Genomic DNA, 26,159 nt, shown 5'->3' with positions numbered 1-26,159 from the left:
GGTTGTCGTGCAGTCAATCATCGACATGCGCTGAAACTCAGCAGAATCACAACGCGAGTGGCGTCAGAACACCAACAGAGGTTTTGCGCTGCGAAGATTGCAGTCAGGTGATGTCAGGACACGAACATGGGTGTTCCCGTTTCAGCACTTCATGCGGTACGATGAGAAGTAGGAGTTGCCGATATGTGCACGTTATACCCTCACTACTTTGAAACTATTATGGTAGACGCCAGGAATGAGGACACACGTGACAAGTTTCTGGGCAGCTGCGCCCGAAATTCTGAAAAGCAGGAGTCTCAAATAAGAATCGTGTAGAGTACAGTGTACACACAGCACCAGTACAAAAAAAAAAAAGGGGGGGGGGGGAGGGGAATACATATAGTTTGCGTTCTAAAAGTGATTTTTGCAAATGTATCTCATAACTTCACCCGCAGCCATTACTGTTGTACAGGTCTCGTATTGATGAATCCCTCTCACGAGACTTTATTGTGGCGCAGAAGCAAGGAAGATTACCAGATTTTTAAAAAAAAAGTGAAGCCTCTTGTGTGGATGACACCAACTGTGTGTCGTTAGCAACATCCTGGAGAAGCTTCCGGCATTATCTGCCTTCTTAATTATTAGAGGTGGGCAAATATAACATCTATCGAATAAGAATCTAATACGAACAGTAAGCACCGAATACCGATTAGTCAAACGCACACGCATGTACTTACGGCAGAAATGTTTATTTCTGTATAATTAGACGATATTGTTACCTGCCTCCTGGATCCGTTGTCCTATGCACGCCATGTCGCCGCGTCGGCTTGTCTGAAAAGCTGCTGCCGCGCTACACAGGGTCCTACATGAGATTGCGTCAGCTTGGCGATGTGAACTATGAGATCGCTCCGCTGGACTCGCGCGTTCCCACGGACGTTGTGCATGTGTCGAGGCTAAAGCCTTACTTTGCCGCGAGTTCACCTCCCTTATAGTTATCGCAGAGGCGGGGGTTATGTTGCGGCGCAACCAAGAGTGGCGCGAGTCAGAAGACGACGATTTGACGTGTAGAGGTGGAATCGGTATCGACAGCCACCTTGTTTATGCATCGTTGTCTCTCTTGTAAATATTGTAAACACATCTTTGTGACTTCTCCAACGCAACAATATGCATGCACTTACTATTACACAAAAGAACGCTGTCTTGGACTAAGAATCAGTCTTAAACAGATCACCAATTTTCAATAAAACTGCACGAATAAACGATCTTTAAAAAAAATTAAAATTCTTTAGAGCTATCGTGGGTGCAAACAGGCTGTCCAAGAAATAATGGCTGCAGTAAGGAACAGAACTTTAGAAAACGCTAAATAAACGATTGCCAAAAAACGATCAGGAATTGTGGGGGAAAAGTTCTCTAATGTGTCATCTATATATATAAGACGACTCAACAGCGATTCACATCGAAGAAAGACAAGGTCTTCAGGGGCGTATTAGTGTACCATATGGTTTGTAGTTCCACGCTTTACCATGTTTGTTATTCGGGAGGGAAGAGATGCTGCTCCAGAAGACATGTCTTTACACGGTGTCTACCAAGATAACGATGTCAAATTCCCTGAGTTTTCTAAGTTTTCCCTGAGTGCCTTTGCGAAATTTATTGAGTGACACAGAACTTTGTTTTATGCCAAGACGGACTGACACCATGTCACCCGATATTTTCACTCTCTAGTAAACATGCTAAAAAAAAAAAAAGACTTAGACCAGTTTGAATAGTAAGGAGTAGTGTTTATTTTACTCAAAATACAAAACTGAACGGAGGTTTGTGAAGGGAGGGAAGGAAGCACAGCGAATAAAACCTAAAAAAAAATGGTAAAGCCAATGAAAATCGAGTCGAACATTTTCAAATACGAATAAAAAGAAATGCATACAGGAGCAAATACTTTCGAAAATGAGCTATTTCTATCAGTTGATAGCAAGCTCACTGGTATTAGGCCCGAACTTTGACACAAGTGAGCAGCTGGAAAGCCAACCTCAACTGTCCTGACATTGTCTCAGCCCATGCACAATGCCTCGTGTTGCGTTTCGCTGCCTTAAAGAGTTTATTTTGGTTTGAATTAGGGCCACCTGCATCTCGGCGTCAGCCAATAATTTGCTTTTTGAGCTCAAGCTCTTTCAAAGAGGTGGCACAGTTCCTTTCCCAACCATACCTCAGTGCGACGGTCCTTTCTGTTCGAGAAAATGAATGCATGCCTTTTGCTGCCCTTAAGGGCTCAAACCGCCACAGGCACGTCCGAAAAGGCTCTGAAGGCCTGCCAGTACACTTATTAGGCATATCGGTGCTCGTACTGTGATAGGAGACGGAGACGGTGGGTGCACGCGTGTATAATTAGGGAATACTACTGGGTCCCGTGACAATTCCCCTTCCCACGCTTGTTAAGCTTCAACGCAATACTTCACGTATGCTTCATCGCGTAACATTGCTGTGGAGAGGCGAAGTTGCCTTTCGGGAACCAGCATTACGCAACGCGCCCTGCTTTCTAGCTTGGAAGCCAATCGCGAGGATAACAGAGGTGAATTCTTTCAATGCAAAACGGGGCACCGAACGGCAAGAAGCTTCATAGCGAACGTCGAAGCAGCTAGGCCTCGCGCTGCCGCGGTGGTGGCTGCAGCTGCCAGCGGATCTGCGTGCGTGAGCGCCGGTTCAAGGCGGCGAGATAATCCAAATGGCGGCGCCGGTGGCTTTGATTAATTCCGTTTCGGACCTGCGGTCGCGGCAAAAGGTCTGGAAAATCGGACGGCGAAGGGTTCTTGCGTTGGAAATTTCAGACGTTGTTATACATTGACACTGCTGCGAAGCCGCCCGCATTATCGGGCATGTCCCAATAATCGGGCGTCCGGAAAATCGGTCGTCTGTACAATGGAAACTCCTCCAGCCGATGACACGGCGTCGAAGACCATTTGTTAGGATTCCTCTATTTTCCTCTCGATTCCTCTCGAGTCGGCATTAGGGCGATTTTCGTTCCCTTTGAATAAAATAACAGCTAGTTTTTCATGATAGAAGCACCAGACTTAAAATCCCTGAGAAATCCCGGTTTTCCCAGTTTTCCCGGTTGGTAGACACCCTGCTTTATTTATTCGATGCCATCCTCTGTTGAGCACCTATACGCCACCTTACCCTGCTTTAGTGACATCTCATTCGCACCTGAGCCCTGTGCTTTACATTTAATGTCCAATTTCTATTTAGACAGCACTATACCTTCGGGATCGGCTTGAATTTGTGGAATGCACTACCTGCACGATCGGCCCACATCAGTAAAGCCACACTTTCGGTACCGGCTTTAGGCGCGCGCAGTTTGAACGAGCACATCTGGGCTTCATTTCGACATTTTGTTGCTAAGTACGCATTATTATTGCTGCATACATATATATCTCTAAGCAAACTTGGTGGGTCTTTTTCGTTCCAAGCTTCATGTTGAGCATTTTCCGTTGTCCTACGTGCACTAGAAGGCTTCAAATTGTCCAATTTACGAGACAAAAGTGGTTAGGTACCCAGATCCCACGAACCCCAAATTGATCTGATCTTCAAAACTGCTCCATAATTTTTGTGCTGTAAACACGTGAAAATGGCCCACTGCGAGGAAACACACCGATCGTGGCGTAAAATATAAAAATTATACATGACTAGACTGCGAAAAAGACTAAATGACAGACTACAAGCAACGCTCACAGGTTTACATGTAGGCTTCCGCAGCGAAACCGAAAACAAATCTTCCAGTATACATTCTGTTCCTTCATTCCTTTGAAAACTTTGGTCGTTGTTGAACATTTGATAATTTGCGATACCTTGTAGAAGACGGAGAACAGTAATAAAAAAATTAACAGTCGGCCGCTGCGAAATATTGGGTTAGTTTCCAATATTCGAAACTATCAAATAGTTTCTTCTCGAATACGAATAGTTGGCGTGTAATTCCTATTCGTGCTCGAAACTTCTAATATTCGCCCACCGCTAGTTCTTATTGATAAACAAATTAGTAGTGATTAATTGAACTTCTTAATTATTAACTTTACGGCCACAATGTAAATGCAAACTTTGAAAAGTACACTTGAAAACATCACTGTAAGTTGTTTGCGGCGCGTTACTATTATTTTTTTTTCCGTGCTTAAAAGAAAGCGAACGAAATCGGAACACAAGAAATACTGGCGGCTTCTCCAGGAGGTTGCTAACAACACTTAGTAGGTTCCATTCGCACGGAAGGTTTCACATTCATACATGGTCCGCGTTAGCTCAGACACCTGGTCCAGTGCAACTGTACTCGGTGGAAAAAAAAAAAAATGAAGAAAGAAAGCTACCCGCGCGTGACTAGGCTGTATCAAAGCGCGTTGATGTTCTGCTGCGTCCTATTTTTCGCCGCTTCGGTTCTCCCATTACCTCTTCATCGAGTGAAAGCGGGCTAGGAGCCGAGGCACGAAAATTTACGCGCTTGTTTTCGTTGTTCGAAAGCCATAACTCCTTCCACGGCTGGCCGCGAGCGAACTCGCGCGAACCCTTCCGCAAACACTCGGCCGGAAAACGAACAAAAACAGGTACCGCAATGGCGGGGATCGCCGTTTCGGCGCAAGTACACCGCCGAAGTTCCAAACGCCAATCGAGTGCACAACTGGAGGGCAGTGCCAATATTAGAGCGGCTCTCGACCATCCACTCCGCGTGGCGCTGTAAGTGTGTCGCAGTTACGTACGAGAAATAAGAGGCCGAGCAGGAAAGCGTCATAACAGTGGGGAAACAAGAGCGGAAGACAGCTCACCACACCAACCACCTTTGGCGACAAACAAAGGTACAGGCCGAAGGGCATACTCGGGAGTTAAAGCCTTCCACCCTAAGAACAATAACGGTGAGCTGACAAATCATTTAGTAGCTGCCTGTTGCGAATTCAACTTTGTTTCCGGCACTTTCAAAGTGACGAGAATGCGTTCACTTAGAAAACTGTGCCCACACAAACAGCACGTTCACTTTAAACCGGGGCACACCCTTACAAAAGTTATAGACAATGTGTCCCCCTTTCGTTGACTTTCTGTTGCGATAGTTCGAAGCATTATAGACACTATCGCCCTTTTGTTCACTTCGTGTTATCTCGACAGCCTTTCTGTCGAGGTACGTCGACAAACTTTACGTTGATATACAACTGAATATCACGCGTCATCTGTTTGCAAGGGCCGGCAAGTTTTCGAAAGCTCTCGTACTGCTCGGGGAGCATGATAACACTCGAAAAAATCGGAGTTCATTAAACATGAGTCAACCATTCACACCCGCACAAAGGAGTTGGCAGCGCTCCTCTGTTTTTAGAGTGTACAGTCCCATGCCAAAATTTCGACAAGAGAACTTGTCTTCAGCAAGGCCAAAACAATACCTCGTCGGAAAGCTGGCAGCGGATGAGTCTACCCTCTCTCTTCCCGTCCATCATTATCTCTTTTTCTTTCTTTACTTTGATATCATATGGGCTGTATAAAAAAAGAAAGAAAAAAAAAGCTGCGACAGATGTATAACGCACGCTTCCCTATATTACTGGTCCCATGTTCGGCTGGAGAAAATGCATACAGGCGTATCTCCAATCGCATTTTCGGAATTCCCCAGTGCTATAGAATTGCACACAGTTCTTTTTTTACACACCGAATCACTACAGGATCTGGAGTTGGCGCGTCCGCAAGGCGCACCCGGGCCACCCTCCGTCAAGAAGAATGCCCCTGAAACATCTTTTTTATCTCGCGCGTGGCGGGCGATGCAAATTACTGGCCACGCACGACGCTTACGCACAGTTCCATCGGCGGCGTGAGACCGGAGACGAAGTGAGCGCGGGAGGAAAGGGCATGGTACTGCGACGGCGGGCACACACTACACTGCGACGCGCGACGGCAAGGGGAAACACATTCCATCGTCCCCGAGTGGGACACACCTGAGCCACGGTCGGAGGAGATGCTGCTAAAGCAAACAACACACAGCGCGCGCGAATCCTCTGTACAGCAAAGCAGAGAAAGAAGAGATGAGGCGGCGAAGGCGCCGTCGTGCATCTGAGCCTGGCAAGGGACCAAGGGCCGGGGTCCCAAACTTAGGTTCTCCCCCTATCCTCTCGCCTTACCCCTTCCCCTCGGAAAGAGAGAGAGAGCGGAAGGCGAGCGAAGGAGGCACGGAGCTCGAATCCGGAGCTCCTCCGAGTGCGGCAGAGAGCGACGGGACGAAACCGGGGCTGCGGGGAGACCCTGGGAAAAGCCCACGGTTGGGTTAGTGCTGGCTGTGGTCGAGCAGCAGAGCACACCGTGGTGCAACCGCGATCGATTCAACGACGGACAGTAGACGACCGGCCGCTGAGCGGGAGGACAACGACCAGCGTCGCGGAAGCACAGCAGCGGCCTCGACATGGCACCGGCGGCGGACGAACAGAAGGTCAGCCTGGACGCCCGAGGCGTGCTCATCATGGTGGTCGCCCTCGGAGGAATCGTCGGTCTCTGGGTGAACGGTGAGTGGTGCCGAGGCGTCGTCGCGCAGGCTGCTGCTACGCTTGAGTGCGCGCAGCTCTCTGGTGACCTCCTGGAAACGGATGCAAGGTCGGCTCTAACCGCCGCCGCAGGCAGTTCGAGGCATGCGCGGCGGTGCCTCGGTTAGACGCGGTCAGTATAACGGTCACTGCGACAGGTTGGTGGGTGATGGACGCACGGTGGATTTATCAACGTTGCTTTAGCGCACCTTTACACACTGCTTATAGATAGATGGTCGATTGACCTATAAGACAAGGAAAATGGGTTGGATACGTTGTGGAATGTTCAAATGGTCATAGAGATGCCACCGCAATGAACGTTTCCTCCTCATTGATGCCGCAAAGCATGCCACTTGTTGTTTTGGATTATACGTATATAGCCATGGGCATGCAGCCTGTTTCAAAGTCGCGCGTTCAAGGATGCGCGCCATTGGCGGCTGTCGCGGACCACACAGGTATAGGAATAGCGCGCAAACAAGTGCCGCATCGGTAAATGCCACATTCAGCGCTGCTTTATTCCCCCGACGAGTGTTGCACGGGGAGGCAAGGTCATCGGAAACCGCAGCGGCGGCAGCATCATAGGTTTCAGAATTCATTTTTGTGCGCCAAAACTTCGAAAAAAACGCGAGCATCGCAATCAAAACATTGTTTTCACTCGCGTACAACCAACCGCGCGATTATCGAGGCCCAAAAATGGGCAAGGGGGGCGCGCCTTACTGGAGCTATGCCACGGGTAACAAATTCTACCGGGATCCGCGTGGTTCGCCGAGCGCTTGCGGGCAGTTCCTCTCGGCCAAGGAAGCTTGCTTGACAGCTTGCTGGACAGCATTGTTTTGGGTGATTCGCAACTCGCGGCAGCGTACGAGCCCCCTTTTGCGACACGCACGAACCTAACAGTCCGCGAGAAACCAGACTTCTACGAAGACTGGCTCAGACGAACAGGCCGTATACACAGGGATAACGGCCAGCACACCCTCCACAGCTTCAGTCGAGTTCGCCTGTCGCGAAAGGCTTTCCGGCTTACAAGGACAACGAGCCGTATGGACAGGCTACCACGGAGGCCCACATGCCGTGGCGAAGATGTGCCCAAATCCCGATCATGCGTAATGCTATCTTCCTGGCAGTGCGCCAAGGTCAGCCTGATCGGAACCGCCTGCCGCTGCGGGAAGCTCGCGACAACCGCGATTGCCCATGCGCGCAGCAACATTTCGCTATGGAAGGCGAGTAGGCACGATTTGCCTATGTTCCAAGCATACAGAAACGTTAAAGCTTCATTCACATTCACCTATTATCGATTTACTACAGTGGTCTATTGTGACGCAGACATATTGCCAATGGCGCATTACTTTGACGCCGGAACGAAGAGGGTAAGCAGGATAAGCGGCTTAACAGCTTGTTACGTGCACAGCGAGATGGATTAAGATTACTTTGTGCTCCACTGTTTCTTTAGGTGAGCAATTATATATGAAAGCTAGCTTGATAACCACTATTTAGCTGTCGAACATATACACGAGGTAAAACGCGGAACTTACACGTATCAAGAATGCTGCACACATTGGTCGAGCATATTGCAGGCTATCACGAACAGTCCTACTGTACCTGGTTATACTTCCGAATAACGATATTACAGTATAATACAAATGCTTGTGCGTGCTCTGGTCTCAAACGCATGGACGCACTTGGAAAGCGTCGTCCTAGTGGCGACATCTCGCAGGACTGCAACAGAGACGCAGAAGTGCATTTCGCTAAAAACGGACGTCACAAAGTGCGCAACGTCGTTAAAGATAGGTTTACCCCCAAAGCTTCTTGTTCTGTCGTTTAGTCCTAGATATACACCGTTCGTAATCCCCCTCCCCCCCCCCCCCCCCTTCCCGTATATATATAATTTTTTTTTTCCAGGCACGTTCCAACCAACCCATTTCGGCGCACCACACATTTAGCTAATCTGCGCGCACCTCTTGAAGCCTACCTGTTTGTTCTTAGTACAGTCGCTTCTGTATCATTTATTTCTGCAGTTAATGTAGCGCATCGGGCTAACAGTTGCAGTACATTTGAATTGGGACTAAAGCGCGGTCTCGCCAATGAAAGACTCGGCACGACGGTAACTCGGCTAAGGGAAAGTGCGCACAGGTGCCGGGTCAAGGTGCTGCATTCGTCAATGAATAGCCGCCTCACTGGGTCACGGTGCCTCGGCGGCCATTCCGTATGCAAGGGGTGACGCCGACGCGTGGCCTCCTCGTGTCTCCGTCACCGCGCTCAGCCAGCAGAGCGGCGGGGAGACACAGCGCGGCCCGAGCGGAGCTTAACGCTATAAATACGCCCCCGACGACCCAAAATAAAGCGGCCCGCCACTTGTTCACGGTAACCGGCGGCGCTAAATGCCACCGTGGTCCCCTGAGCGAGAACAGCGAGGCGGACTAATCAAGGCGTGTACGACACGCACAGACGCACGCACAAACGCGCCGAGCACATCCTGGCGCCTCCACACACAGCCGAGGACGGACTCTGCCCGACATGGGCAGGGCAGGCGCTGGGAAATCGGGCAGGCGAGAGATATTCGAGAGCCCTGCAGGAGGTCTCCCTGTCGAGGGAAGCGCGGAATAGAACGCAAGCGGCTGCGAGCAAGGCAGCGATGTCATGCGGACATCAGGTTAGCTGTTGTAATAGCAAAAGATTAAACGCTGACTGATTACAAAGCGCAGGCGCGGAAACGCGCATTTCCACTGGCACAAAACGTACAGTGGAGCTGCAACGCAACGAATTTCGTGTTATAAAAGGCTCCGGTAGAATACGAATAAGGAAAGCGAGGACAGTGGGCGGCTGACAGATGAGTCACGTAATTCAACGATGCTACACTTCAGATTTCAAGTAACTGCTTTTTGACTGCATATTTTAGAAGGAAGAACACCCGCCCCACCATATTAAGTCAACCACAGAACTAATCAATTGTCTTGTAATCAATGTATAACGGTCATAATTGACATAACTATTGACATAACTGCAAATGCACTTCTACATTACGACTATACTTGACTTTCATAACTTCAGAGTTCTTTAAGCCACTGCTGGCCATTCATCTTCGAGTCAAAGCGAAACGATGAAGATAGAGCCCTCTGGGCAACAGCACGCATTCTGGAAAGAATAAAAAAGAATAGGTGCTGTATGGCCCACAAGGAACTCGAATTTTGAGTTTTGAGAAAGCTTGCATGGTTCAAGGCGAGATCTGAATGAGAGCCAGATGAAATCAGCAAGCAAGCACATGCAAGAACTGATGAGCTGGAAGGTGCCTCAGTTAATGTTGCCAAAAGCTACAAGAGTACATCTAGCTATACCTGTACATAACCACAGGTGCTGTCATAAACCTATGAATACAGTGGAAAATGTGGCCGTTCTTGGGTTCTTAACCCTTTCGCTGTCGGACGTTTCTGGCCGTGACGCACCCCCAGTGTCGGCTTGGTTTCAGGGAACGAGCATAACAGGGAATGAACATAGCAATTTATTTTTGATTATGATTGGTATACAAATAACATAGTCAATGCAATATGCACATTTCAGTGTTCTGCAGCGGTTGTTAGTAAACATCATCATCATCATCAGCCTGCCTATAAAATCTGTTCAACATCCGAATCTGACGATGCGGAACCCTCTTCGTTTCAAGCGACTTTGTCCGAGTCCGAATCCGAGCTCGGCTCGTATTCTGAATCGGAATTCAGCCACCGCTCCCATGAGCAGACGAAGGTCCCGCGCGCCGAGCCATCCGAAAGTAACCGCGCGCAGGGAGGATGCGCTTTCAGTCGCCCGCGCAACGGAGAGAAATGGGACGTTGCGTGATCAAGAAGACAGAGGGAGATGGAAAAAGGCTAAACAAAGTTCGAAGGGCTTTACGTTTACTGCTGCAAGTCGGAAGCGAGGGTGCGGCGAGAGAGCGAAAGCAGCATTCGAGTCACCCTTTTTGGAGAGGCAACGGCACGTGCGCCTGAACTTGACGCGCCGTAGCAGGCACACCAACAGAAGAAAAATAAAAACCTTCAAACCAGCGGAGATTACAGAACAACCCTTGAACCCATAACCACACGCGCGCGACGCATGATCCAGCGAACGCGGAGCCACCGCGCCACTCAGCAAAGAGAAAGTGGGGAGTGGCAGTCGCACCGTACTCTTCAATACATGGGTTAACACAGGTCGGAGCGAATATACGAACTTGTAGAAAGAGTCAACAAATGGCGTGGCCAATCCAGGAGCGCCTGCTTTTGCGCTAGGGCGCGAAATTTTGAACGCACGATAGAGAACGTACCGGTACGTCAGTGACACCGTGGGGGGGAAGCGCGATGACGTACCGGTACGTCAGTGACAGCGAAAGGGTTAAGCAACAGGAGCGCTGGCACTCCTGTTGCTCAAAAGACACACATAAAAAGAGGGGAACTGCTTCTCTCCTCCTTTGCTTCAGAGTTTTGGGAGCCTTGCAAAATGCCCCGGCAAGTTACCTTACTCGTCACCAAGAGGCTCCGAAACTTCTGCCTTCTCACACTTTTGTATGCAGTCAAATTTTATCTTGGTTAATAGATGCAGTCAATATTTAACTAAAATTTAATATAAATATTTGTATACAGACACATTGATCCCTTCAAACATATCAGCATCTCAAGAGGTATCTGCACACATATGCCAGTCCAAAGCACTTGTTACTGGGCCAAGTCAAGGCAATTTTCTGCACATTCTTTTCAATGGCACAAAGCAGACAATGCATAGGCAATGGTACACACACACATAAACACTCGTTCAAACAAGACAGGTTAACACGAAGTGACTTGATCATCAATGTCGAACAACATATATCTCTGGAGACATCTCCACCTTCCTGTTGATATATCTTGTTTGGACAAGCACATATGGGTGTCCCATTTCTTGTGTTGTTTCCTTCCTGTCGATGTACAGAATGTACAGAGTATGCCAGTCAATCATCACTTCCAAGTAAGTGAGTGAGCACGAGATCACTCTATTGGCCTGCCACCGTTCCCTGTTCTGGCGGAACCCGTTGCGATGCTCTGCTTAGAAGGTGCACGTGTATGTGTAGCAATTCCTTGTGTGTGTGGGCTCCATCCCCCTTGTAACAGCCACACCCTGGCTCGTGAGTGTGTTCATGCACTGAAATTTCTTATAGGATCCGCACTGTATATCTGTGTGCGGCTCATTGCAGCCTGTGCCCTGTTCAGGAACTGGGGAATAAAATTGGTACTTTCTCTTCCTGTGTGTGCAAATCGTGGGCCGGAATATTTTAACGATTCTAATCCAATGCCATTCTTTGTCGCACTTCATCAGTGGTCAGAGTGGCACTTCACCTGGATTATCAACAAGATCAGCCAGCCATGAATGGTGGATGATAGGACTGGCATAGAATTGAGCAGTAGGAATCTTTACATTACAGCAGTGGTGATTTAGTTATCTTTGTTTTTGTTTTTGAGGTAGTAAGTTGGGAGGGGGGAGGGGTGATTATCATTTTGCAAGAGCCGTTAATAAATCCTACAAAACATTCAGGTTCCTTGCAGAGTGCACAGATAGGAATAAAACAAATAAATACAATGTCTTACCAAGAGACATTCAGGAATGTGATAAATCCATCTTTGTTTTTTTTTCCAGAGTTCATGGTGTCGGAGGACAACTATCCCGGTAAGATCAATTTCTGCGCACACACATGCTGGCCATAATACCATACCTGCATACAGTCCATTGAAAACAAAACCAAAGAACCTAACTGTAGTGTAGATGGCTTTGTTATTATATAGGCACAGGAATAAGACAACAAAATCAGAAACATGCTGGCAAACTGAGACGGAACACTAGGAATGCTGACAGGTCAAACCAGTACAGAAAGAATCATTTAAACACAAACACAGCGAAAACCAGGGAAATGCGAATAGAGGAAACAAGAAAATGACACTGCATGCAGCAATATCGACACAATTAGGTAGCATAGCATGCATTTTGTAAAATGCAAATCTATGAAGAACAGTGAAGTGAATGCCAGCAAAATATAATGATAATGACACAATGGCACTAAAGAAAACCTGACGACAAATGCCGATTACATATTCTGAACCAAAAATCATCTCTTAGATTGACAACGCATCCAGTTTGGTGGTTACCAAATAGTTCGATCACTTAGGCCAAGGAATGATGCTGGGGTAAACTGCCAGGAGTGCAAGAGCACTCGTTTCCATCAGGCTGGTCAGTGTGTGCAGCGACTGAACACGGTAAATAGCCTGCAATAGAGGACACATCACCTGAGAAATCTGCTAAGGTGCGCCACAGGGATACCGGGCTTAGAACTACACCATGGGGAACACAGTGTAGAGACAGGAGGCATGCCTGGAGTGAACAAGGATGATGGCATTCCCCTTCTCGGCAGCGGGCTACGTGTACCAGCCGCCCAAGCGCGGCAAGGCAGCGGAGCCCGTGGTGCACGAGCCCCCGCGGCCAGTCCTGCTAACGGTGGAGGACTGCGGCAAGCTGGCGCTCGAGGCCGTCCGAGAGTATGTCGAACGACACCCCATCGAGAGGGACGACTCAGCAGAGACAACCCGAGAAGAGGCCGAGGACAAGGCTGCCAGGCGAGTACACACCCACAAAGAAAACATGTGTTCTTCTGGCTTGTTCATGGCTACACTAACTATTTGGAAAAGTATCTCTGTAGCTCTCCACGATAGATTTAGTAAATAAGATTCATTCGAATCCCTGGACTACTGGAAGTTAATTTACATGAGCCCGATGTGAACGTGTCATGCTGGTATATAAACAAAACGACAGACAGGGCCGACCACTTTCACATGAATTCATTTTTGACTGCAATGGGGTAGTAAAAGTGAGTCGAACATAGCTGGTGGGCTTAGGTTGCAACAAAACCCAGCATCACAGCAAGCCAACACAGTAGGTGAACTGTTCGAGCTTTAGGTTATGGGCTATTAGCAGTGCAGCACCGTGCTTCACTTATTTGACCGCACTCGCATGCACCTCCAGTGCGAAAAAGGTTGAGCTGACCAGACCAGCAAGGCACCTTCGAATTATGGACTCGTCCCCAATAATAAAATTTCAGGAGTTCAGCTGACTATCATGACTGTTTCCCAAGCTCGGAAAATGGAGAACAGGAAAGAAAAAGAAACTGTCTGGTCATTAAGGCAAAAGTTTAAACCCGCTTCTACTTTGTTGCAGTGACGAGGAGCCGGCTGTGCTGGACGAATTCCGCGGCAGAGCCAAGGCTCGAGACGAGGACGCCGGAGCAGTCGCTTCTTCAGAGGAATTGCATGATGAGGAACCGCCCAAGAAGCAGGTCGTCGAAAGCGAGGAGGTAAAGGTCAAGCCCAAAAAGACCAAGAAAACCAAGAAGGCCAAGAAGACCGCTGCTGCCTAAGCTTGCAGGAAACTGTGCCCTATCTTACACTTTCACTTATTACAATCAACCCTGGATTCCATCCCATCCCATCCAAAACGAATTCCAGCTATCGATTCCCGATTGTCTTTCAGTCAGACGTAAAAAAATTCAAGTGGCATAGGTAGCACAAGGTTCTCCTCGATTTTGGACCTAGCTAGCAGATGCAACCATGACTGTTTCGAGGTATATCACACTGCTGGGTTGTGAAGATGCTGCGTGGTCATTGCCCCCGGCGATGTATACTGCCAATGACGATAATGTTAAATAAAAATCAAGAAAAACGAATAGGAAGGCGTGCATTTACTGTTGGTGCATATTCTCGTTGAATCAATTGGCAAGCGTCCTTTTGTATATATGTGCCTGCTTAGCCAATGCCTAGGTGCAGGCTAGCAAACTGTTCATCAGGCTATGAGATGGCCGATCATAATTTGAGGTTTATTCCACATGTTCTGGCACTAGGATCAAAGGTGAGGGATTAAGTCAGATTGTTTCCAGGTGTCTGAGACAAGATGAGCCTCAGACAAAGCTTTGATCTATTACTATACTCTGCAGAAATGGTGAGAATTACAAGGCCACTGCAACAGAGATTGTGGATGCACAGAAAATGGCAGGCAAGTTCCTATGACAACATGCAAGCACCAATCTAGCATCCTGTATATAATGGTCTATAATGTGACTGAAGCGTAGAGATGCTGGAACTTTTGTTGCAAGTGATAGGCCAAATACAGAAAGAAAGAGAATTCAACAGGAAGACAGATACAAAGAGAGAGAGACAAAAGAGAGGTTGGCTAAAGCTAGTGTGCTCTTGCCTGGTAGTTGGGAAAAATGGAAGAAAATAGTGACAGATTATTATTCTGATAGGGGCTGCAAGGTACACGCATATACAAGCCCATAAAAAAGCTGTGAGTACAGTCCAGTGTTATGCAAATAAGTTTAGCCCAGCTGTCATAGCCATGGCCACTTCTACCACTATAGAACCATTGAAAGTTGAGCTAGTTGGTATGAACTCATTGTGGTTAAACAGTGCAAGGAAACACATACATAGGAAGAAAGGACAGTGCCTTGTCTTGTCCTTCTCCTCATATACATGTTCTTCCTACCCTGTTTAGCCACAATGAATACTTCTACCACGCAGTGTAAATAAGCACATAATGCACCTATTCACATAATTTAAAACTTGTGTCATGTTACAATGGTGTTTCCTGGCCTAAAATGGGGCAAGATACAATTAGAAACATGTTTCAGCTGATAGGTGCATGGTACATTGCTACAGGCAAATGGTGCTTTAAAGCGCAGATGTGTCTTCCTCCGTGCGCTAACATTCCAAATCGGCCGCAGGAGGCCGACGAGGAAGAAGGCGAATCAGCGGGGCAGGAAACGGAAGAGGAAGAGAGCGCTGAGGCTGAAGTACACGGTGAGGAGGAAGAAGAGGAAGGTGAGGAGAGTGGTGAGGAAGCAGCGTCAGAGGAGGAGGAGGCTGCATCCGAGGAGGATGAGGAGGAAGAGGGCAGCGAGGAAGTGGAAGAGGAGGAGGAGGAAGCAGGTGTGCAGGAGGAATCCGAGGAACAAGCAGAAGTGGAAAAGACCCACACCGGGCCCCGGTCACGCAAGCACATCGCTGACGTACTCGGCTTTGCTGAGATTGGAACTGAAGAGGACAGGGAGGAAGAGGCACTCATCGAGTCCATCCTCAAGGAACTGAAGAAGCTCTCCGTGACTGCCATAGAGCCGATGGAGAAGCTCTACAAATTCAAGGACATCAGCACCAGGTTGCTTGGAGGTAGCTATCACATCATGGTCCAAAGAGTTCATTTTGGTCGGCTAAATCGGCACTGAATTCTGGAGCTTACTTTAGCGCAAAGCTTAGCTCAGAAGATATATATCTGTCTTGTAATTGAAAGGCCTGTGAGGCATCTCCATTACAAGTATACAGGACAACTGTTCATTGTTTAGCAAGTTTCATTAGAAGAAGCATGCCCACATGGATAGTTCCATATGTAATGATTTTGAATCAAAGGCTAGACCACCCAGTCAGAGGGATTCTTCACCCTACTCCTTTTCCTTGACTCAGATGCTGAGATATTCAACAAGCCTATGGCGCTTTTCCTTGGGCCCTGGAGCGCCGGCAAGAGCAGCATCATTAACTACCTGCTGGGCACTGAGCATACCAAGGCAGGCCTCAAAACAGGTGCGCAGTACTCATTATTCACTATCACAACAAAAGGAGAAGAGCTTCCGTGTATGATGATGTCAGTCCTGGTATGACGCAGGTCCGCAGCCGTCCGACATTGATTTCACCATCGTTCACTACGCCGACAAGCTTCAGCGACTCAGTGGCACTGAAATGGCTGCACATTGGGCCTTCTCAAGTGTCCAGAAGTTTGGCCAAGGGTTCCTGGATCATTTCAAAGGAATCGGCCTGCCTCATCCACTGCTGCAAAAGGTATGACCAACGTCTAGCACAGCACACACACACAAAAAAAAAAGGACCGGATACAAAAGCGCTCCTCAGGCCATTAATTATGACACCAGCCTCCACAACTAACAATCAATGTTAAGTGTGGGCCTTCCATTTCAGGTGACCATCGTGGACACACCTGGTATTCTTGACAAGCGCAAAATAGAAAACTACCCTTTCAACGATGCCTTCCAGTGGTTCATCGATCGTGCTGATGCCATCTATGTTGTGTTTGACCCAAGCAAGCTCGAGATAGGGGAAGAAATGGCAACTCTCCTAGACCAGCTGAAGGGCCGTGTAGGCCAGATCCGCTTCATTCTCAACAAGGCAGACTTCATGCAGCCTCATGACATCATGCGTGTCACCGGACAGCTCTTGTGGAATGTCTCTCCACTCCTGGGTAGTAGTGATGCTCCAATCATCCATGTCGTGTCCATGACTTCAAGGCCTTTCCACACCGGTACTCCTGCAGAGTTCTTCCAGGAGCAGGAACTGGCCCTGCTCGAGCATTTGCGCGAAATAATGGACGAACGTGTAGAGAACACCATTTCTTTTGCCCGCCGACATGCTGTACGGGTGCGCAACCATGCAAAGCTAGTTGACTGCTTTCTGAGCACATTTTACAAGCAGAAGGGACTGTTTGGAAGCAAAAAGAAAGTAGCAGAACAGATCGCCAAAGACCCAAACAAGTACCATATATTTGAAGGGCTCAGCAGATTGAGCAACGTCAGTCGCTACGACCTTCCAGACCCCCAACTTTACTACAAGTTCTTCAAGCTGAACCCTATGTACGACTTCAAGGCCCTCACTGCCACCTGCACCTACTTCAAAGGATGCCCGCTCGACAAGCTGGACATTGCAATTGCCTATGACTTGCCACAGCTACTGGGCAAGTACAATGACCAAACAAAACTGAAGAAGGACCATGACAAGTCCATGGCAGGACATGCTCCGGTGCCACTACCAACTGGGCAGCGACACAGCTGAGGTGCCAGACCTTGAGCACCAAGATCTCTCACCTTAGACATGGTGACCATGCTAAGCTGCAGTCTCTGCATCTAGAATATTGCTTCCTGCCAGAAACCGTGCCTGCTACCTGCCAACAGCAGATTTAACAAAGCTGTGTTTCAGGAAATCCTGAAAGATCAACAAATACGCGGTCAGCTTCATCAGGTGTAGTGCCTTTAGATGACACCGCACTGGTGAATGCTGCAGCAGGAAAAATTCACTAGATGCTGTCTCTGCAGCTTTGTGAATCACAACACTGCTATCGGTCTTCAGTTCGTGGCACGAGAGAACTCATGAATTTGACTGGCCATGACTTGCGTTTTTCCTCACCTATTTGTAACCCAAGAAAATCAACAGTTTCAGTTTCAGTTTACTGATGCGATTGAAATGTTTTACAGAAAAAGTAACTCTAGGAGGTCCCATAGTCAAAGACTGGGGAGGGATCTCCAACAGTGCTTTTGAACCGTGAGGCCCAACTTCAAGAACAAAAAGTCTGATAATGTTATCAGTCTATTTGGTTATATTTTTCAAATAGTATAGATCTGACACGATTAAGACCTCCCTTAGACAGAGTGCAATCAACTTATGCAAATAAAATGTACATTATATTTGAAGATAAAGAAAACTTCAATTAAACTTCTGCAATGAATATAATCTCGCATACAAAAGGCTCGCTACTTTCAGTGTTTCTTCACCTAGATGATGCAAATTAATAGATGTCTCCATGCATCACTTCATATAGTAGTTAGGTAGTAACATTACTTAAATGCTGTTGTTCAATAACATCATTTTACTGTTCCTTCCCACAACTGGTGTTTAAAATATTTAGTAGAAGATATGGTTCTCATTTATATAACAAATAGGGCCTCCACATGCAAAACAAAAGGCAATTCACTTCCTGCCCATAAGTCAAAGGTGTTTTGATGACTAATGGCACAAACCAGCAGATGAAACGATGTTTCACAACATACAGCAAATTAATGGTGTTGATAATGTGCAACAGCTGAGTGTTGGCAGTGCTGGGACTTTGTGAATGGCTTCAAAGGTGCACTTGGGAGGTCCATGCCAAACAGAACAAATCTATTCTCACCAGCATGTAAGTGCTCAAATGCTCACGGCACAGTTGGGGTGGCAAAATGTCAAAGCTGTTCTTTCGAGCATGCATCTGGAGATTTCCGTGTCGAGAACACATTCCCTACTGGCTAAGCTGTGTGATCCTCACAACAAAGACTATAGTGAATTACATGAATTGAGCTATCAATCAGGTGAAAAAAAAATAAAAAAAAAAGTGGTTAAACAGTCACTGCATGCTAGCTAGATATGTCTGTTTCACGGATTCTCACAAATCTTTGAACTTTATAGTGTTTGAGTGCACAGTCCGCCCTCTCTTTTCTTGAATGCAAAGCGCACTAAATATCTCAGGGTTCCCTTCCTAGCTGTGATGGTGCAGGAAAATAATTAGTATCAGTAATGCAGCACACAGATAACCTGGTGAATCAAACCCTGGTGAATGAATATACTTCAGTGATCTTTAGGCTTGTCCAATCCAAGAAAAGCAGCCATAAAAACAGTTCCAGCTTTACACAATACGAGATGCAACAGATTAGCTGTTCTAGTCTGGATCTGTGATATATGGATATGGCTAAGCTGTTGGGGTGAACTGTCTGTTTTTTTCAAGGCAATAAAAAAAGTCCTTTACAAGCCTTCAAACCTGCGTATCTTCCCTACCACTACATTGTTTCCATCAATTGCTGTTATCAGCTGTGTCACAAGGCAAGGTTGATTGATTGATTGATTGGACTGATTGTGTTTTAGATCCTAAAACAGCACCAGTGCACCATAAGTGGTGCTGTAGTAAAGTAAAGGGCTGCAAGTAAATGACCAACTATTTGGAGTTGTTTAACAAGCGCCTAAACCTTACTGCACAAGTGCTTTCGCACTCCTCCCTCATCAGAATGCTGCCACTATGGGTGAAAATAAAACATATGACCTCTTGCTCAGCATCAGAATGCCATAGCCACTGGGGTGAAGAATGTGAGGTACAAGCCTGTCTACAACATTTTTATAAGGAATATGAGATTTCATTTTGGATCTACATTTCTGCAAGCCACACAAGAGCATTATTGCATGGCAAAGAAGGTGCACAGAATGTAGATGTTGACTTAAACTTATCCATTTAGTATAATTATCTGCCATTCAACGCCCCAAAGCGACTTGCAAGCAATGAAATATCATAGTGATAAGCTTCTGTTTACGTTTTGGCCCTCTGGGGCTCTTTAACATCACTCAAATTATGGCACACAAGTGTTTTTGCAGTTGGGAATCAGACCCACAACCTCCTGCTCCACAGCCAAACACCACAGCAAGTGAACCACTGCGGCAGAAAGTTTAGCTTCACTAATCAGCGAACTAGCATGTTCAGCCTTATGTGTCCGCTGGTCAATGGCGATAATACGTGCACAACTATGTACACCAGGTAACTGCGTCTGCCGTTGCAGATGTGGTGCAATGCTAACAGCAACTGGCAATATTCTATGAACTGTTTAAGGTTTTCTCACTTTGCAATAGATAGGCACCCCAATGGCCTATTGCAGGTAATGGAGAGACTACTGTTCAAATGCAGAAAGGTGGCTTACAAGCGTATATGTTGGTGCAGTCAAACCTGATTAAAATAACCCAGCTACAGCAAATTTGGAAAACAAGTTCCTTAAAACGAACTGTACATTGCACATACACTCAAATCTCATTATAATAAACTTTCACATACCTCTATAAATACAATATTCATTAAAAGCACATGCACTAGTAAAAAAAATGAATTCACAATCAGATACAGTGAAACCTCATTAAACCGTAATTGGTCGGAACTTGGAAAAAGTACGTACTAAACGGTAGTACTGCTTAAGCGAAAAAGCATGAGATCACCCACTTACCTGTCAAAAACTGAAGTCGGAAAGAGTGCGATAAGAGGGCAAAAGCCTGCAGTATTTATTTACTTCATGTGACCAAAGTCTGCTATTTTCATTTGCGTTTGATGCCATGGTGGCCTAGCAGCTACAATAGTGGCCTCAAATTTGCTGAAGCTGCGAGCCACCTTTTCAGCCAGCCCCACTCTTCTTGGCAAACACTCACATGGCAGATTCCGTGTTGGCATTGCATATTCTTCGTGCACAGGCACGGCAACGCTGCAGAAGTCATGGGGCGCCTTTTCCATTTCGGGGTGCTGTTCTCTTCGGGACGATTGCATTCATGATGCTGACGTAATGTGCAGCTTCTGCTACTGTCGGGCCTGCATCGCTCGTGCTGTCGCTTCCCGTGTCACCCTCATCACTGTCATAAGGCGACACTTCGGCAACAACAGAGGCAACGATGGCAAACGCCGAACCTCATAGCCAACATCTTTTTGCAGTCGCAGCAGCGCTGCCGAGCAACTTCTTCAACTTCCAAATGCCACACACCATAGTAAACAGTAGATGCCTTTCATGTGCCAGCGCCGACTTCTTCGCTCCACGTTCGATAGCACGAATGATGTCCAATTTTTCTTCTATGCTGAGCACCCGGTACTTTTTTATCCGAGCTTCGGCATGATGCAAGTCCTTGCTTGGACGACGGCGAAATTATGTTGATGTGGCTTCACGCACAAATGCACAGGGCACTTGGAGGCCGTTCTGATCTCTGAGGCTTGTTGCTCTGACGGACCAGGCCACCCAATGGGGACGACGCAACTATGTACACAACTATGTACACCGCCGTGATTGCGCCACGAAAAGTGGAACACTACGTGTTAACTGATACGTATGCAATAAGCTGGTACGGTTTGTGTGGATACAAAACGCATTACGTTCAATGGCCACCGAGTCAGGGATTTGACTTTACAACTTTTAAAACGAAACTACTCTTTAAGCAGGTATAGTTTAACGAGGTTTTACTGTATACTCGAAAGAAACAGAAGCTCAGACAGACCAACAATAGGCCTCCTGCAGATTTTGGTGGCTCTTCAGCACCATGCTGCACCGATATGTGGCACAAGAAGAATAAGTGCACCCTTTGCACTGGTGCCAATACCAGGACTGCTAATACACAACTGTGCAATTGGTGTGATAACATGGAATTGGCATGGGAAGCACTCGGCAGTTACTCTTGACAAGTGCTTCAGTTGCCAACCAATTTTTCTGACACGCAGGGGGCGCGATGTGCGCACCTGAACTTTGGTACTACAGTTGAACCCTGATATATCGAACTCGAAGGGGATTGCAAAATAGTTCAATGTATAGAGAAATAAAACAAATATTGGCACATCCCACGCACTATGTAACTCTATGTAAGCGAAGCTTTGTATGGGGTTTGCTTTGACTGACAATGATTAGCGATAAGTTGCCGGCGAATGCATAACTTCTGCAGCGTTTAGTCCAATACGAGAGTGGTGAGGTGACATTAAACATTATCTTGTGTGCACCACTGCTGCTTGCACAGTCCACGGAACATAAAGGGAGACATGTTTGCTAGAGGCGCTGTTGCGCATCAATGTTCATATTTTCTGATTGAGTTGAGCATCATCATTGCGTCACATGGTATCATGGCAGAAGTGTTAAGCTTTAATTGAATTATGGGGCTGTTCATAATTTAATTATTATGATTGTAAGTATACATTGTATACATACATTTACAGTCTACATCATATTTCACTGTGCAGTGAAGATGCTCCTGTTCCACGCAATGCTTCTTTCGGGCCTGGGTGCCCTAAACACTGAGTGCACGCTTAGTAGCCATTTTGCTGGAGTGTGTTTACGTGCACCTTCTGCATTCGTGGCCAGCACGCTGTTGAGACGCCAGCTTCAAGCGCTCTCTTCAGGCTGTGGACGATTGTAATCTTTACACAATCATAGCCCAGTACGTGACCTCCACAGCCCAGCACCTACATTTTTTTTTGTCGCATAGGAAAGCAAGCACAGCATGTGCCATATGCACAAAGTGTGACGAAAGGCTGCCGCAGCAGTGCCATCCGGGATGCGCAGAGGCGAGCGCCTCCGCTCGCACCTCTGGTGGTGTTACAAGAAACCCAGCAACGTGCACGAGCAAGACTACAGCAACAGCGCCCGGAAAGTCAAAAGAAAAGGCAAAGAAAGCTTAATTTTAATATAAAATATGCCTATCTGAAGCTTATCTGAACACTCTGCATGTCTTGGAGTCTCCAGAGAAAATGAAAAGCGGGATTTTACTGATTCCATGCCCTGAGCCACTTAGTGAAAAAAATCGAGCGCCATCCATTTCTTCTGGAACGTGCGTGTGTGTCAGATCAGGAGGCCGTTTGCAGTATTCTTGAAGCAACATGGCAATCCTCTTTCAGAGAATGAACGGTTGCAAGTAGTATGCTTCACTGCACAACAGTTCTTTCTACTATCAGTATGCTTCACCGCATTATACGGCTGCAAAGCTTACTAAAGCAAATCTGGCGTTATGGAGCACAAATAAGAGCCTTGCTACAAGAGCCCTTGATATGTTGAAACATGCACTTTGCTCATTTTTTCTCTATGGCATGCACTGCCTTCCATAGTCAATGCCTTGACTGTATCAGGCAGAACAATGCTGTTATGTAAACATAGCTATTTCCGATGATGTGATAAGTAATCACAGTTTCTTTAGAAGCACACTTGCAGGGACACAGCGTGGCACAGCACTTCATATATTGAATGTGGCGGTGTACGGAACTTCGATATACACGTAATACAGTGCGACATTTTTTAATGGGATTTCCAAGGGGATGTTACAATTGTTTGATATATCCAGGTACAATATATGAGGGCTCAACTGTATAGCTGTCAGTCTAGCACATGCGTGTGATCTCACACTCGATTGCCACTGAGGTCTTTGGGTAAAAACGTACTGACAGCAAGCTTCCCTTAACGACTTGTCACAAGCCTCTATGCCTGCCGTCAGCAAATTTTCATCACAGCCATTTTGCTAGGCAGTTAGACATAACCCCACTGTGTTGGAAAGAGTTGATAACCAAGGTTGCATTTTGGTGCTAGTTCAACGTGCCAGCAACTTTGTTCACAGTTGTTATGTTAGGAGCATCATGCATGCAGATCATGTTTGGAAAATTGAGTAACACACCGTACACCTAGCAGCATTGGAAATTTATGAATTTCTGTTGCTGTTATACATTGCTTCTAGGGGTAGGTGGCAATGCTACAAGTCTGAATAATCAAGTAGCCCTCAAAAATCAACCAGTGGCTGTATTTGACCTTTTGCTGCCAGAATGCATATATTAAGCCACAGCAAACAAAAATTTGCTTCATTTTAAGCGGCACAATGCCAGATACCTCAATTTTGATATCCCTATAGCAGGTGAATACTCATCTTAGATAAAGTACGACCAATGAAATTTTACGTTAACTTCATTATATCCATGTTCGTTGTATTGAGGTATGACAGTGTCAACTTCGAGGGCTTAAAGACTGCGTCATAAAAATGCCCGCAGCGGCATTTTTTGCAATGTATGCTTTCTGGGCATGTCTTTTCATTCGATCACGAGGCTAGGCATGCTTGACAGCATGTTCCCACATAACCAGGTAGGGTGCGATACGACTTATAAAACGACAGAAAGCTATAGATCCTTTCAGGATGCTGTGTTAATCAGGTTGCCAATGGGCATTTTAGCATTGTTGCACAGCTTTGTTCTATTGTACATAACAAGCTCCCCATGAATAGTTCATTAAACCTGAGATCAGATACGATACTGAATTACCTGGTATATCAAACTGTACTTCGCACAAGAACCAGTTTACTATAACATTTGTCTGTATTGCAATAAATAAATTATAATCCCCAACAGTCAAGAGGGCCACTAAAGTGGAGATTACTTCTTTTTCTTGAATCTATGCATCCATTGTTGTTTCTTTCAAGTGACTGTGATTATCAATGTACAGAGAATACTTAGATAAGAAGCAAATAAAATAATATAGAAAAGTCAAGAAAACGATAGCACTTTTTATACTGTATTTTTTCATGGGCACCGCCGTATTGTGTACGCAGCGGCACCATTTATGGGCAGTCGGGATAATGGCTTGGGTGAGCGCCTTATGTTGTATGCCAGGTATACGTTTAGTGGCAGTTTCTGGTGGTTGTTCTCGCATCACACGGTCTATTTAGTATGACATGGCATCTTCTACGTGAGAAACAGTTCTGTAAGACATACTGAAGCAATTTAAAGGGACACTAAAGGCAAATATCAAGTCAAGCTAAAGTGATAGATTAGTGTTCGAGAATCTCTAAGGCGTCAATATTGCACACAGAGCGTTAATACTCAAGAAATTGAGGTAAATGCAGGACAAGATCAGAGACTCATCTGGGACTTTCAAGCACTTGCCCGATGTCGAAGGCACTCCTCAGTTAAATTGTGTCACTAGTGCTCAACTACTTGTTGCAAAAAACATCCTTGTATTGTAATATGAGACGAAATAAAATGCTACATGTCCATTTCTATTTCATTTTTAGGAAAAAGAACTCATTGAAATTACCCTTGACATGGGCGGTCAAAGGTTTCGTTTTTGCTCGACTCTGCACTGCCCACACTTCCGCATTTCGGTAGTTTCATTGTTGTGTAGTGCTGCGCTGATTTTGCTGGCTCGCGAAACTTGCACAAACTGCAAGTAGCAGAGAATTCAACTTCCATGTGATGTCGCGGGATGCCCGAACGGTCTATGCAAACTTGGTCAAAAAGCAGCTGCAGCTACAGTGTACTGCAGTGACGAATCCGCCGCTCTGACTTCGTCTGTTTTGGCCTGGTACCGCCATCTGTCAGGCGCTGTTTTACTCACTGATGATAGCAAAGGGCGGTGATGGTGTACGCAACATCACCATTCCCCCAGTTAGGTGGCGGGAGATCTGAATTTCGAAAAAGGTATTCAGACCCTTCAGATGTAATTTTCTCGTAAACTAAGTCTTTTCTTGGCACGAAACAAGCGTTGCGAGGTTTTTGGAATGGTATTTAAACAGTCCATGCTGACTTAGTATTTGCCTTTAGTGTCCCTTTAAGTCAGAATGGTCGGAGTTTTTGGTGGAACACCCAGTGCAATGTGCGTGTGCGTTTCAGCCTGCAATCAGCCTCAGATATCAGTGTTGTCTTCTTAAATGTTGTTTCTTTTTTTTTTTAATAATATGGCCTTACTGCAGTGTTCTCACTGTAGTTCTAAGCAGTAGTTTAGCAGCAATAAGTAGTTCCAAAACATATGACGACCCCAACAGTGTGGGTAGTGTTCTGCCATGGAATAAGTAGTGCTGTTTAGTATGACAGGCACTCAATTTGTTATCTGTAGATACATAGAGCGACTCCCTCGTTTGTTGGACGAGGTTCCCACCTACAAAGAGAATCATTTTGGCTACAATAATTGCATACGGTAAAGTGTGAATTACACGTGTTGAGTAGTGAAATCAACGTCTGTGGACTGCGTGAGCCTTTGAAGCAGCAGTGTTTGTTCTATATACAGACAATGTCTGAGGGAGTCTGAAACACCTCAAAAATCGGGTAGTGTGAAAAAATGAATGCATGCCTTTTTACTACACCAAAGGGCTAAATCACCACAGGCGCGTCTGAAAAAGCTCTGAAGGCCTGCCAGTACACTTATTAGCCCTTTGAGGGTCAATGACGTAAATATACGGCGCCATCTGTACATTTAAAAACTGCGCCAATTTCCTAACTTTTTCTTTTCGGTCATGTGCTGCCACTATGTGGGAATACAGGGAATTTTTTTTGCGCACCTCCCTCTCT

General features: G+C 46.4%; 2 protein-coding genes across 3 annotated transcripts in view; one reads left to right on the top strand and one right to left on the bottom strand.

Moving 5' to 3' along the window:
- The window catches only part of LOC126535806 (putative protein FAM10A4), a 61,611-nt gene that overhangs the window by 4,272 nt on the left and 31,180 nt on the right, over positions 1–26,159 (bottom strand). The gene's annotated exons all lie outside the window — the stretch shown is intronic.
- LOC126535800 (sarcalumenin-like) lies at positions 5,797–19,099 on the top strand. Its single transcript, XM_050182616.2, has 8 exons — positions 5,797–6,479; positions 12,135–12,164; positions 12,904–13,105; positions 13,704–13,839; positions 15,262–15,703; positions 15,995–16,111; positions 16,194–16,366; positions 16,502–19,099. Exons 1-8 carry the CDS (start codon positions 6,380–6,382, stop codon positions 17,366–17,368), a joined length of 2,067 nt encoding a protein of 688 aa, XP_050038573.1. The 5' UTR covers positions 5,797–6,379; the 3' UTR covers positions 17,369–19,099.

Source organism: Dermacentor andersoni, chromosome 4, assembly GCF_023375885.2.
Source record: "Dermacentor andersoni chromosome 4, qqDerAnde1_hic_scaffold, whole genome shotgun sequence".
Taxonomy (NCBI): Eukaryota; Metazoa; Arthropoda; class Arachnida; order Ixodida; family Ixodidae; genus Dermacentor; species Dermacentor andersoni.
Note: the sequence above shows the minus strand (reverse complement) of the source record. Positions and strands in the feature narration are given on the sequence as shown.